Source organism: Argentina silus, assembly GCF_951799395.1.
Source record: "Argentina silus genome assembly, chromosome: 12".
Lineage (NCBI taxonomy): Eukaryota > Metazoa > Chordata > Actinopteri > Argentiniformes > Argentinidae > Argentina > Argentina silus.
The window spans coordinates 4,662,403-4,677,843 of NC_139666.1; the positions used below are offsets into that span (position 1 = coordinate 4,662,403).

The 15,441-nt window shown below is 44.9% G+C and overlaps 1 protein-coding gene across 1 annotated transcript in view; it reads right to left on the bottom strand.

The window, feature by feature from the left end:
• Positions 1 to 2,850: 2,850 nt before the first annotated feature.
• Positions 2,851 to 15,441, bottom strand: part of znf804a (zinc finger protein 804A) — a gene marked incomplete at both ends in the record, with an annotated part of 40,130 nt that continues 27,539 nt past the window's right edge. The window contains 3 exons of the mRNA XM_083682073.1: positions 2,851 to 5,962; positions 6,299 to 6,429; positions 9,656 to 9,799. Of these exons, the coding sequence (XP_083538199.1) occupies positions 2,851 to 5,962; positions 6,299 to 6,429; positions 9,656 to 9,799 (3,387 nt within the window). The remainder of the gene's footprint in view (positions 5,963 to 6,298; positions 6,430 to 9,655; positions 9,800 to 15,441) is intronic.

Genomic DNA, 15,441 nt, shown 5'->3' on the forward strand with positions numbered 1-15,441 from the left:
TGCTCTTGCTGCAGTTCTGAACCAGGGAGACCTTGCCGCCGTTTTATAATAATGATTGTCAAATCACCCAGGGAGCCGTCTTGGTTGGCCAATAAAATCACACTCTCAAAAATGGAAATGTTAATTAAGATCTAATTTAGCTGCCTGACAGTGCTGTGTTATATCTTGCCGGAGTCATTGCATCAATATCTCCTGTTCCCTCTGACCTTGGAGGATTACAACACAAACAAACATAAGGGACAACAAACGTACCTCCTCCCACTTCCTATTACCACGGCATTACCGTGGCAAGTCACGTCTGATAAATCGCAACAAGATCAAATTCGAAGTTATGATTATCAAATAGGATGACTAACCGAGTTGCGGACACAGCATATGAAATGTGCTGAAGAGGAGAGGGCTTTAGATAGGACTGAGTGCTTCCGTTAGTCTATTCATGCATTTGTTTGTCTCCGCATTATTTGAGCTGAAGAAAAGCGGTGCTGTCCGTGGGTGTTGGAAAGGGAGTCGGTCCAAGTGTCTGGAGGCAAGATGTGCTCTGAAGAGACACTGAACGCCAGCTTAGAAAATGTTGCATTTTGAGTATTTTATGTAACCAGGGAAATATGCAAATGAGATTAGAGGAATGATACCCACCAGATTTGTTTTCTGTATTTGTTTTACAGAAAACCGAAATGTGGCATAGTCAGCGAAGAGGTTATCGGCCATTCTTATAAAGACATACTGTAACAGCAGGTGAGGGAGCAGGAAGGACACGTTTTTTGCTTCATGGGCAGAAGGGTTTGTAGACACACTGGGTGTTCAGGGGCCATGTATCCGGTCCAAGACTCTCATGAGGCACAAACGCAATATCGACACGGGGCGATGAGTCACCACACTAACTGTGACTAATACTGGAGAGGGGCCTGAGCCAGGTACCAATCAAATCTCTCGCTGGGAACCCGGCTTAGCCGTCTACTGCTGAAGCAGAGAAAAACAGAGAGAGGCAGAAAATTGCGAGTGATATGTCTGAAAAAAGGCAATGTCTTAGCCACCAATCATCCGCCTAATACATCTGTGGCTCTAAGTCATCAGAGTGGGGGAGACTGGGCGCTCCAGCAAACGACTGGATCTTTAAGAAACCCTATCTGTGAAGTCAATAGTGGAATACTGGGGAAATACTGGAAGAGCCCGCTGGGCATATTGGCCAGTTTCGCTGCAGCTGTAGTGCTCTGCAGGTCATTTCGTGGATGTTTGAAAGCATAGGGTGTGTTTGACAATCCTTGGCTGCTGAGATTTAATGCATCTCATTGTAAAATAGACTGACTGAATTTGTGTTACTCCACATATCCTCGTTCACTTTTCTTGGTAATCTCTCACAGCAACTCTTAAAATGAAATATTCAACAGCACTTTATCTCCAAGACAAATTGCCCCTGTGCTGCATTGCATTTCCTATAACTGCACAAACAGCATAGCTGTTCATGCATTAGCAGAAAGATCTTCAGGCTGCTTGCAGTAAGCAGCAAACGTAACATGGATACGGACCCCATTAAAACACGACAGACCAAACACCAAACACAGAAACAAAGAGTCAATAGAAATATTTATTATATAGTTTATTTAATTTTTTATGTCAACATCATTCTGTTGACAAAATTTGAGTAAAAACATAGTTTTATCTAAATAATAATACAGCAGGGTACCTTGCACTATAAAAACAGAACCATATCTTACAATAAATCCTGCAAGTGGATTATAAATATGTCTAATTTACAACATGTACAAGTTCTCAAAGCAAGTGAAGTCAATTGCAGAATGATACAACATTTTGCACCCCCAACAGCTGGGGCTATCTATTACAATTAGTATGGGGACCTAGGAAGAGGCTAGCACTTGGCAAACAGGTTTACCTACAAAATCAGGTTTACTGTATATGGCTACAAAAACATTTGGTCACTTTTCTTTACACAATTTTGTTATTGTTGTTACACAATTTGTGGCTACTGCAAATCTGTTCAAATTTGCATAACTTTCCTAATTCCACTTGTGTAAACTGCTCAACCCCCAATATTATGCAATGTTAAAGCAATTACTGAATTACAAAACAACAAAATGTTAATATAATGTTCTTACTCGTGTAGTTATAGTGTCACGTACTGCGTATACTGTAACAATTTAATGTAACGTGTTCCCTCCCCTTATCCAATGCATACAACCTTCCTCCCCAAGGGTTTACTTGCTGTGTCCAAATCTGCCATAGTGATAATATACAATAGTGTGGCCAAATGATTTTATAGTCAGTTAAGTAAACCCTCATAAAGACATAATTCATAACATGGATAACTACTTGCAAATCCAATATTCTGACATGTTCAGGGAGACTAACATGTACGAATGTAAAAAAAACAGATGAATGAAGAATGCACATCATCCACATGAACTGTTGCACTAAGTACCATTTGTGCTTCTGTTCAAATCTAATTGAACTACTGTAGTATTGCATTTAATGCCCTAGAGGTAAACTATTGAAGCACTTGACTAGCAAAAATACAGAGAACACTGAAGGCCCAAATTCATCTGTCTCATCCCTAAATCGGACAGATTTCAATGTGATCCTAATTCTATAGTTATGCTTGATTGTCTCTCTAAAATAACTATTTCTTGCTGATACAGTATGAATGAAAAGCATGTGTGACTTTTACAGAAGTTGTAAGCCTTCCTATGCAAAAAAAAAACAACCTTTTCATGGTTTCTACATTAAACGTAGCTACTTGCAAACTGAAAGTGTCCCTTATTCCCCTATTGTTATGAAATACATCTTCAAATAAGATGATTGACAGCTGATCTCCTGTAGTGCCCTGTGATGTCATCAAAACATGGGCTGCAGGGGAATGACTGTGGGATGCGGCCGCAGCATGGAGGGGTACATGGCAGGGCGGGGTAGGGTGTGAAAAGTCATGGCCATGGGATGGAGAGTGGGTGGGGCCACCACCGAGAGCTGTGGTGGGGCGGCGAATGGGGGAGGGGGTCCTGGAGGGCAGATCTCAGCCCCCATGGGCAGGCCGCTGACTGGAAGGACCTGGTGGCGGAAGAGTGGGGGTTGGGGGGGCAGAAAGGCGGTGTGGTGCTGGAGGATAGTGTGACGGATGGTGATGGAGCCGGAGGGCATGGGCGAGGGCAGGTGGTGGACTGGGTGGAGCATGGCGGGAGGGGGCACAGACACATGAGAACCAGGGTGGACAGGCTTCATCTTGCCAGGAAACACCTGCTGGTGGAGTACATGTCTGTGGGTCTGGATCTGCAGCAGGCAGTGCTTCTCCATACTATCAGGGGGTGGCTGGAAACATTGTCTGTGGTAGGGACTAGCTGGTCGGTGGTAGGGGCTAGGTGGTTGGTGGTAATGTCCTGGGATCAAGTTCTCACGGACCCCCCTCTCATCCTGGTCCCTGACCCCTGGGTGACCTCTTGGACGCTGGCTCAGGGGACTGTGCTGACAAGATTTGTCTAGGCTTGCTTTCTGCATCTGTGAGCTGATTTCTCTCTCACCCAGTGTACTAACCTGAGCTGCCACTGTTTGCCTGCTACAGACCTTTCCATTGTCCATTTCTACAGTATATTTTGCAATTGGGGGGGAAACAGTGGAGTCTTTGCTCTCATTCATAACAAACACAATTTCTGTTGGGTTTCTTACAGGCACAGGTTGAGAGAGGGAACAGTCTTTCATGCTGGGGGTATTGTTCATAGGCAGGGAGGAGCACTTACTGTCTGCTAACACAGGGTGACTCAGGGCACTAGAACTGTTCAGAGGATCTTTTAGCACAAGGCATTCTACGGTGGTATTCACAAGATTTTCACTCTGCATGTTCAGCTTACAGCTGTCACCATCAGTCAATATCTCTGGAGACATGTCTGATGTCTGCGCCATGTAACTGGCCCCTCTCTGTCTCTTCCTTTGTCTTCCCTCCTCACAAGAGGCACACTCAGACCAACCAGGCCTATCCTCATCCAGTGTGCTCTCTTGCCCCATAGGCTCCATCCTCGAGGAATGACACTGGGTGCACGACTGCTGTCCAAGGTCCCGTTCACCTCCTTCAACCAGCGACGCTGCTGCACGTTTTCTTCCCAAGGGCTGGCTCTCGCTCAAGCCTTCGGTGCATCTCTCCAGTGTACATGGAGTCACCTCGCCCGGGTTTTTGGTAACGGTACCGAGGCTCTCTGGGCTGGGATTGTCATGGCAGCGGTTTGAGCCATGTCCCGTGGTGTTTGTCTGTTCTGTTGATGGATCGTCTGGGTCTCTCCCGCTGCTCCAGAACACCTTTTCAGCGTCCGTTGCTCCCTCATCAGAGAGTCTGGTGCTGCCTGCTGTGCCGCTTATACCGCCTGCTGATTCTTGTCTCCCGCTCCCCGCCCTCTCCGCCGAGGGAGCCATGCTGCCATCCTCCGCCTGATTCAGAGCTGATTGCTTTGACTTCTCTAATGGCTGCACTTTCTGTGAAGTGGTGCCTCTAAATTGGCTATCAAGTCCTTCCCAACACTCGGGCCATCTCTGGAATTTGTTGCATTTCTCCACACCACTCTCACCTCCGTCGGTATCCCTGTGCCTTTCTTCTCCTCTCCTCCTCCTCCTCCTCCTCCTCTTCTTCTTCTTGTGGCTCCTGTAATGGCGCCTGTCTCTGGATTTCCATTTCTCCGCTGCTCTCTTGCCGGAGTGAGTGCGACCTTTAGAGTGCCTACATCTGGTGCTGTAGCCTCTGTGTCTCTGTATTCGTGAGAAGCTTTCTGTGTCACTCATATAGTGCTCACATATGTGACAGTCCTTCCTCTCCACTGTCTCCTCTTCCTCGATGGGGCTGTGGTCTAGGACCGAACAGGATTCTTTGTTGTGCTTGTCAAGATCTGTTGGTTTCTCTGGGCTGATGCAAGACTCCTCAGCAAACCTCGGCTCGGTCTTATTTTGTGTGTCACTTCCTTTAACCCTGGCCTGGGATGCCTTAAAGTCAAAATGGAGGGGGTTGCAGCTGTAGGACAGGCAAGGTTGTGTCCTGGTGCAGGTCAGCATCTCAGAGGGCCACTGGAGGACCGTGCTTCCATCCCGGCTCAGCACAGAGAAGAAAGGTTGACTGGGCTTTGTGAAAGGGCACGAGGGCTTTACTGTGATGTCTTCCTCTCTCGCCGGGCTCAGAGAGGAGGATGACGAGGAGGAGTCACTCTCAGGGGGAACATCAGGGACAACCTCTGAAGAGGAAGCACTAATGGACGGGTTTCCCCCCCCAGAGGCACTTCCTTCTACTTTAGGAGCGTGTTTGCTTGTTTCCATCTTGCTCTCTGTCAAGCTATTTTCCAGAGTTTCCTCCAACTGTTGTGTGTCTACGACAGTGTCTGTGTTGTTGTTGGTGTGACAGGGGAATGTGGGTGGTTGAGAGACATAGGGGCTGGCAATGTTTTCAGAGTAGACTAACAGGGCGCAGAGGTCAGAGGCTGGGGGCGTGGTGTCAGGCCCAGCCAGCTTCTCTGATGACCCTTGTGTCCCTGCACTGACACTATCTGGGGAGAACTCATCATGCGGTGGGCTAATCACCTCCCCACAATGGAGTCCCTTTTCCTCAGTGGGAGCGGCAGGGATGTTGAGCTCGATAAGAGGCAATCTGAGTTTCTGTCTCCCACGCCAGTTCTTGGAACCCTCCTCCATGCTTTCACAGAACACTGCAGCAGATGACTCTAGCTTCAACGACGCTTTCTTTGGGAAGGAGAATGAGAATCCGATTTTGCGCCTATACGTCTGTTTTTTGGTTTTCCCGGTGTAGGGCCACATGGTCTGCTTGCAACCGGAGCTTGTGGTGGTGGTTGTGTGGCTCTGGTTTCCTGTATCCGGCATTGTAGAATACTGGGTCTCCTCTGAGGGTCCCTCAACGCAGGTCTCTCGGAAACTGCCCTCTACGGCAACGGTCGTGGACTTGAACTTGGGACCACTTCCTGGAGCACTGAAACACAGCAGAAAAGAAACATTCAAATAATGCAATAAACATTTGTATATCAGTATTGATGCATTTGTCTGGGGACTACAGATGAAAATGTACTTTTGTCAAAATCTGGTATATTTACAGAAATATTGATTCATGTGTATTGTCCCTGTCAAATAAATGTAAAAAAATATGGTGAATGAGGACTGTAATGATGTCAACGCATGAAAAGTATAATCTCAAGCAAGGCCCATCTGGACATCTGAATCCCCACATTCAGCACAATTATGTATTAAATGATGTTTGTTTTTCTCACAGTCAGTAAGAACTCTGCAGACACAAGGGACAGGAACATACCATTGGACCTCTCTCCGTTGCTCAGCCAGTTCGTGTAACCGTCGCAGAGCCCTCTCCTGCTTCCTCTCATCCTTCCTGGTTTTGGAGGCCACATTCCGGGCAAATTCTCTCTGCTTCAGCTCCTTTAGTCTCTGCGAATGACGGAGAACACTTCATTTAGATATCTGTAAATCTACGTTGGGCCTCTGCTCTGGGAGAGCCCTCCTCCTTGTCTCAGTGACAAAGCTGTTTGAGTGATAATCCTCTTTCAGAGTGTGATGCATCTCTTCAGCTTGACAACACTGTATTTTAAATGCTGGGTATTCTGGTGTGTCACACATTGATGATAGCACCGGTATACAGATTAAAAACCTCTTCAGAACTATTGAGAATAATAAAGGTGTTTTCACACCAGCGACAGGCTTCATCAAACCTATTGTTCTGCACAAATGAAAACTTGCTTCAGATGAGACCGCTAAACTGCATGAAATTGTCCTATTTACTTTAGATCAAACTCACTGATATTAATTGCATTGGCTTCCTCGTCTGAATGCATTTTTGTGATGAGAGCAGGATAGATGGAAACTGCCTATTTCTAGGTAATTGTCACAGCAGGTGTATCAATATTAAACAACGTTGCATATTTGAAATTAGAACAATTGATCAGAATGATCCATCAAGCGATAAGCGCTATTTCTTAATATACAAAAGTAAAACAAAAGTAATGGGTTACTTTAACATTGAAAAGTATAATCTTCTGTAGGTGCAATATGTAGCTTTTTCCTTTGAAAATGCCACTAAATAACCATGCTCAATCATTACTTACAGTATGATACATTGGAAGTCTGTGAGAATGTGTGCACCTGCCAAGACCCTGCCTGAATTTGCTTTTCCAAAATGTTCAGGACGTTCCTGGGGGTCTACCTCTTGCTGTGGGCGTGTAACCTGCGACTTTGTGTGTGGCTCATTGACTACCTTCTGTACTGCCTGGGAGATCCAAGCATTTTTTAGTGCTGGAAGTCAACCTAAGCAACAGAAGCCTTTGTGTGCAAATAGGTTTGTAACATGTATTCTGATGATTTTTCCTAGTAAACATCCTGTTTGACATTACAGCCTTGTGGGTTTTGTTTGGGGAATGAGGGGATTTGTTTGAAACTTTAGCGGATGTGAGTGTCTCCACTGGCTGGTTTTCCGTGTTCATGTTTCTGCAAACATTTCCAAACTAAATAACGACTGCCCTTTTCTAGGTCGAAAGGTCACGTTTGACAGATTCATTGTTTCAGTTAGAAGCAGTTTGCACTGATCAAGGAGAGGGAGAGAGGAGGAGACACTATTGTGAATTGTCATCGCAATTCCCATTGGAGGGAAAAGAGGGCTCAATCATGCATATGGTGTCTCTAACATAACATTGTCACAATACATTATCAGTCGAAGTTGAATGTTAACAACAGTCCGCAGATAGTTATATTCAATTGTTTGTTTTAGAATCGCTATTACACTTGGTGACACTGAATTATCTCTTGTTCGTGCACAGTTGCAATGTCATAAAAGTCAACCCCTTTTGTGCGGTGATAGACACAGTGGTGGTGTGTAAAAATAGCATTGATTTCAACAGACAGCCCGGGGAGCCGACTCCAACATTATGCATTCCACTCCTGCTGTGAGATGTTATACACAGTTCAGCGCCGCTGTAACCTTTCCTATTTGAGGAAGCTCCAGTGATTGCATTTACCGTGGCTGGGGTCTCATAGCCAGGGAAGTCATGCGGACAAATCAAATATAATTTTGTCATGTTAACGGGCCTTTCCTCTCAGAGTGAGCACGCTGGGGTAACCAGTCTGATCCCCTCTAGAAGGGGTGTCTTCTCAGCTTCCTCAGCGTGGGCAGATACATGGCCCTCTTCATTGCACTGGTTCCGACACACACACACACACACACACACACACACACACACACACACACACACACACACACACACACACACACACACACACACACACTCACTCGCTCTCTCTCTGTCTCTCTCTCTGTCTGCCTGGCAGAAAATAGCAGGCAGGTTGGCGTCGACTATATATATCACCCTCCCAGGTGCGTTGCCTGGAGGAGGTGTATTCATCGATTGAACCAGTGATGCTTAGAGAAGAGGCTCCTGAGTGATTCGCAAATGGGAGTGACCCATATTGCATTAGGATGCTTTGGGTTACATCATGCGGAACAGAGACCACTAATGCGCCTGTCTTAAGACCGCGTTCCTAATCTCAGGGGGAGACATGGTGGAAACCTGTCGGGGTAGACCTGAAATATTCCTATTTGAACTCATTTTCCCGCAGACATGGTTCGATCCATCTTTCTCAGACAGGAATACTATGTCATGCAACTATGGCCAGGCAATCTGAAAGCCAATGTTTTGTTTTCCCCCTACCACTATAGTATTACTCTACTAGCTATTCTCCGTTTCCCAATGGGTGTTCTGGATTGTGCTCCCCCCCCATCCATCTCCGGCTTGGTTTGGAGGCAGAACAGTAGTGTTCTCTGAGCGGCACAACATGTTAATCTCCACACAAGGTATGAGGGAAGCCAGGGCCTAACAGTGTGATAAATGTGGCGGCAGGCAGAAAATGTAGATGCGCTGTGTGAGACTCGCTTGTTGTGATGGCCAAGCAAGCTGGTGGTGGTGGTAGCTGCTCTATTGCTGAGAAATTCTCTCTCTCTCTCTGCCTATAATCCACTGTTCATTTCTCCCACGCTGCCGTGTTCAATAGGGAGGTCACGGGTGGAGGGTTTGTAGATGTGTGCAGTCAATAGTTGGCTGAGCCCTGCTATTGACAGCAGAGCAGACCCCTGAGACTTTTAGCATGCCGGTGGTGTGTGAGTCAAAGGCGATGGGGTCACCACAGATATCAAACAGCGAGACAAACGCTGGAATTAAAGCTTTAACATTGCATCAAAGGTTATTCGAGAGGTTGGTTTAGGTTAGATTTTGCTATTTAGTCAACATTGAAAAATGTACCACCACGGTCCACAAAAAAGAATGACATTTAATGTGAATTGGTATTTTTGAGTTGTTCAGTATGCTTAAGTGTTCTGTAGTGTGCTGTCGTCAGAACCATGCCGTATTGCAGGCAAAACAATTTTTTTCCACTTGTCAATGAAAAGAAAGAAACCGTATATGTTACCGCAGAGTTTACTGCAATATTTTCGACTGACAGAAACCTATTTAGTCTAAAGGTTTCCATACAACATGGAGGAGGACATGACAGCATCCTCTCCTACCCGAACTGCACCTCCCTGTGTGTTGTAAGTGCTGTATCAATAAACTTTACTGTCATCATAATGATCCTCTTTGTTTTCAGTGACACACCAGAGCCATGACTATACCTGTGTGTGAGCGTGATCGTAAGAGTTGATGTGGTTGTCAAACTCCTGGTGCTTGTAGTACTGCTTGTCACACAGCTCACAGTAGAAGTTGGCCTTGAGGCCCTCCAAGGCTTTGGCCATGCTCTTCTCCTTCTCAGCATAATCCTGGAAGAACACAAGGACACAACACACCTGTTAGGCCAATTAAAGGGAAGAAATAAACATCTCAATGGTCTTAGCGCTATCTGCTGTGATGTGATGATGTAGCAAATTAGAATGCAGAGAGATTGCTCGCATGGTAAAGGCCAAGTGTTGCATATTCAAATGCTACCTCCAATGGCCTTGAGTGTTGGTGAAAGGTGGAAAGTGTGTGTGCGGTGATTTTGCTCGTCACATGGCTGACCACACTCATTCTGTGTGTGTGTGTGTGTGTGTGTGTGTGTGTGTGTGTGTGTGTGTGTGTGTATGTGTGTTTGTGTGTGTGTGCGTGTGTGTGTGTGCATGTGTCTGTACGTGTGTGCATGCGTGACTGTCCATTATCATTGTGGACGGGGTGAGAAAACATTATTCTATGAGTATGAGATCCTTCATTTTGTGACAGATGGAAACAAATGACTTCATCAGTCATGTTATTTACCCAAGATTTAATAAACAACAGACACATAGCATTCATGTCATCTTGATTTATATTCATAATTTGTTGTGGCGATGTTTGTGGCGGTGCACTTTGATATAATACTCCCTCAAACCCAATTCAGCTGTTTCATTGGGATGCTCATTTTCTTTTTTTATATTCTTTATTAAATATTGATTTACAGCAAAACGGGGATGAGACTAGTTCCACCAGCGGCATCATATTTCAAATCTAATTTCTTTAATGCTCAGGGTATATGGGAACTCACAAATTCAAAGCTCTGTTGGATAGAGAGATGTATTAAACCCATATTCCCAAAAGGTCTCCTATTCAAATGTCCAGAGGGTAGAGAAGAAAGCAAGCCCATTCATAATTTGAATCTATTTACGCTATAACTCATTCTAAGCACTGACATGAAACCACTAGGAGGATACAGCCTAGGCTTTATCCTCTTCAAAGAGAAAATCCTACCAGGGCAAAATAGAAAATAATAACCTGAATACCCCATGGACAATGGCCTCTTTGATTTTATTTTCTGTAACTTAATTCAATGGTGCATTTCACACTATAGGACGAGATTAGACTTCAAGCAGCTGGAGTTGAACTCTGAGCTGAACTTCCATGGGTAGCCATTGGCTTAGGTTAACCCCTCTGCTTTTTTCTATTGTTTCATTTATCAGTTGGCTTATATTTCAAGAGCTTCTTGGCAGAATGATGTCAATGATAACGTAAATTCACTCAAAGCAAGAGTGAAACTGAAATTACATTTTGTGAATCGAAATATCACGCAATTTTTTCCCATGACAATTATTTTTTTTATTTTTATTTTTTATTTTATTCAGCTAGATGTCCACAATCCTTCTTTGAAGTTCCATATATCTCAATCAGAGGAGCCAAAGTGCCTATAAAATTGGTGTCAGAAAATATTGTCATTACCAGAAAGATTCCGCCTGTGTTAGTGTGTGGCGGCATCATTCCTGACATGATCCTGGGCACTTAGCGGCAACATCAGACTCCATTACAGATGTGTCAACGTGTGAGGATGACTGACACCTATAACAACACATCTCCAAAATCCGCCCCCACACTGGGATAAACTGTGAAACTATTACTATGCAGTTGTCGATTTGGCAGTGAGAGCAAGATAAGTACTTATACAGTAACATACACTTTTCTCTCTATGATATATATACAAATACCCTATGATTGTTTGAATGAACATAAAGAAAGTGATGCATGAAGGACAAACAAATGTTGAGGCGCTCCCTCCCTCCCTCCCCCCCCCCCCCCCCTCCCTCCCTCCCTCCCTCCCCCCCCCCCCCCCCTCCCTCCCTCCCTCCCTCCCCCCCTCCCCCCTCCCTCCCTCCCTCCCTCCCCCCCCCCCCCCTCCCTCCCTCCCTCCCTCCCCCCTCCCTCCCTCCCTCCCTCCCTCCCTCCCTCCCTCCCTTTAACTCACCAACTGCCAAATAATTCCGGAACACTCACCACCCAGAGTGCCAAGTGTTCTATGTGGTATTTACCTGGCAACAATACTTTGATTGGCTACAAAATGAAGCATAATAATTGATGCATTTTTGGTGAGTAAAGTCACTTTTGCCACTCCAGAAATGTTGACAATTTGGGCAACTTTATTCACCCGTGGCACAAAATGAGTTAATAGATGTTGTTGGCTGTACTGTGTGCATTGCAAGGATAAAAAAACGTTATCATCTAAACAAGCCTTTGTCAGGGTAACATTTGACTGTTCTTTTAGACCATGCATCTCAAGTGTATGATTGGAACCACTGAATTGGGCAACATGTACCGTAACCTATATCAACTGTCGTCATGTATTGATATTTTTTTAAATCAGAGATCACGCCACAATATTCTTTTCTCTGATTCTGAAGTTCAGGAAAGTACAAGGGAAAGTAATCTATAATCTTTGGACGATAAAATATTAATATTAGCCTCCATTTACTCACTGTACCTCTTGGCTGCGTTAGGAAGAGGAGAACAGAGTCGAACGCAATTAAACAACAACAAAACACACAGTGGTGTGAAGCTGTGAAGTCATTTACACAGCAGATAGATCTAATCACCATGGGGGGAACCGAGGCGCTTAATGACGGCTTGGTGGCGTGCTGAGACAGCCCCCCCCTCCTCATCCTGCCCCCCCCCCCTCCTCGTCCTGCCTCCCCGCCCCCTGAATCCCTGCAGAGACCCAGATCCCCCTGCAGTACACAATAGGGAGGAGGGGGTGTTTGTGTGTGTGTGTGTGTGTGTGTGTGTGTGTGTGTGTGTGTGTGTGCGTGTGTGTGCGCGTGTGTGTGTGTGCATGTGTGTGTGTGTGCGTGTGTGTGTGTGCATGTGTGTGTGTGTGTGTGTGCATGTGTGTGTGTGTGTGTGTGTGTGTGGTGCGTGCGTGCGTGTGTGCATAATGAAGGAGGAGTGGGGGTGCACTGTCAAGGGCTTTCTTTCTTGTTTCCATACAGAGAACACTGTACATTGTACTCTGGTAGCTTAGCCCGAGACCAGACTGAATTTAGCTCTGTTTCTGTTCCCTAAATATCAGTCTGGATCTGCCATCACAGAGAGGCAACTGGGCTAGAAGATCACCTGTCCAATCAGCATCAGTGTCCTTTTAGAAACTGTGGGCCGGTTTAAATACTTGTAAGTTATCGAATTGCTGACTGATTGCTTTGGCTTTGTTATTGAGGCACAGACATTCTCAATTAAGGCAGGTCCACGCTGATATTCAGGAAAGTGAAACGAATCAAAATTCAGTTTGGTTCAGACTGCTGGTAGCTGCAGCAGCCTCATCGGTCAGAATGGGAGGTGCAGTGGCTTTGTCCCTGTACAGAATGCTACTGTTGTTAAACCGCTAACACACTAGCCTGCTCTGTCCTCTTAGAGAGATGTGTGTTATTATTATTAATCAAGGTAATTGTATTACTCCCCCGGGAGCACAAAGGCCCAGACGTGGACTAATGGACTATTCTGAAACATAATCTGGCGCTGTTTAACCCTGTCTCGTTGACTAAAGCTGGTGAAAATGAATATATTTTGCTTAATTTTGTCAGAGAAACATGCAGACTTTTGTCTTATTTCCAATGAGGCATTACATTAAAACATCATGTTTTTATCCAGAGGATTAGTGACACATTGTTACACAGAAGGGATACATGCTGTACTTGACAATGTATAAATAGAACACTTCCCCAGGAGTACTACTACAACAACAACTCACCTGCTTTATTTCTACCAGACCCTGATAGAAATACTTTTTGAAATGTTGAGTGTTTGCTTGTGATTTGCACTTTTGGGACTGTTCCATTGGTTCCATTGCATCAGGCAAAATCAATCAAACACAGCAAAGTGTATGACATTATTTCAAATACTATTTGAACCCAGATCTGGTGTATGTACACTCTTGATATATAAGGAGGTACATGGGGAATGCTTTCATTATGACAACAATAGCTGCTTTTCAACAGCGTGCTCGTGCCTGCCAAGGCTTACTAGAGGCCAGCTAGTATCCTTGAATTTTCACAGCTGAGCTTCCCAGTCCCGCCCGGCAGTGTAGTTTGTTTAGATTCTGCAGTTTGTAAGGTGGCGAACTTAGAGAAACTAGCAAAACATTTCAAATCTATCGGTTTCCCAACAGGTTCTGTTTACAGTTTATGGAAATCGTATTTGTAAAAAGTGCTATTCAAATCAATTGGATGGGAAGTTGCAGCGAGCTCATTTGGATGATGCATGCCACCCACTAGGTTCTCTGGCCAACTAAAGCACTTGGTGGTTAAGAATATCCCACCCTCGCTCTAAACCCTGCTGTTTGCTGTTTACCACTCGCTTCTTTTCCCTGTTCTGAATGGGACCGTAGCCTGACGGAACCGGCCTAATCTAACAGGTCCTGATGTGAACCATCTCGCCATCAGGCTCGTTCCACCAGGCAAGGGTAACCGCTACACAAGGTTAAGACTAGGAAGGGATCACAGGGTCACAGGGTGTGAAAATCGATGGACAAGTAGTAGATGACTGCAGAGTCACTACTGATCTTCCGCCGTAGATTGAAAACCCATCTCTTCAGGCTGCATCTTAACCTAACAGTCCCTCCTAAAGACCTCTTCACCCCCCCCCCCCTCTGTACTAACCCTAACCCCAAGTTCTCTCCTGTTAATAAAAACAATAAAAAATAAAATAGGCTTCTGGCATTACGACTGCCAATGGCCCCTGGTGTGAGCATCGATCACTTTGTCTTATGATGACTGTTGGACAGACGATTCACTTACTTAAACAAATGTATTTGTTGTAAGTCGCTTCGGATAAAGGCGTCTAAATGCCATGAATGTAAATGTAAATGTAAGTACAGTATAGACAATGCAGCCATGTGGTACGATGCATCTTCATTCATAACCAACAACACAAAACTGATAAGAGGTGAAATGGATTCTCTTGATGGAAGCCCATCTCAGATATGGTTGATGTAGATATGATGGGTGTTCATCGTTACAGCATGATGAACAGTAAGGGAGGTGTACCAGTTCTGTTCGTTTATGAAGCATGTTCTATGGACTCTATAAATAGGCAGAGGGTGAAAATCAAGTGTTGCAATATCAAAAGTATGCAAAAATGACATTCACACAGACACTCATCACTGTCAAGATGATGGAAATTGTTGAAAATCAAACTAGTTAAACACCTAATTATGTATGCATGTTTCTAGAACTCTTTAAACAACTTACCGCCAAAGGAAAATGAAAATGTATCACTCAACTATTATACCTTCAGAGATGCTTGCATAATTTAGCAGGAAGAGGAAAACCGAAATGATTAGCTTTGCAAAACGTGCTCAGAAAATATTGTTATAAATGCATGCGTGCTTTCAATCTATTCACATCTCTTGTGGGGAATGTCCTAGGGTATTAGGAGGGAGAGTCTGCTTCTGAAGATTGCAGAGGCTTGAGGAGAGGAGGTTGTGCAACGCTGAGTGTTCCACCTTGGTCCACCACACCATAGGATGACAAACCGGCAGATACCACTCTAATGATGACATGCTGGAAGGACCAGCTGCTTGACGCTGAGTTTAACATTTGGGCTGTCACAATTAATTGTGCAGCCTTTTCTTCAATATCTGTTGGCTGTTGTCTACAAATTGCTGAGGTACGAAGAATCCATCTCCTTTTATTGA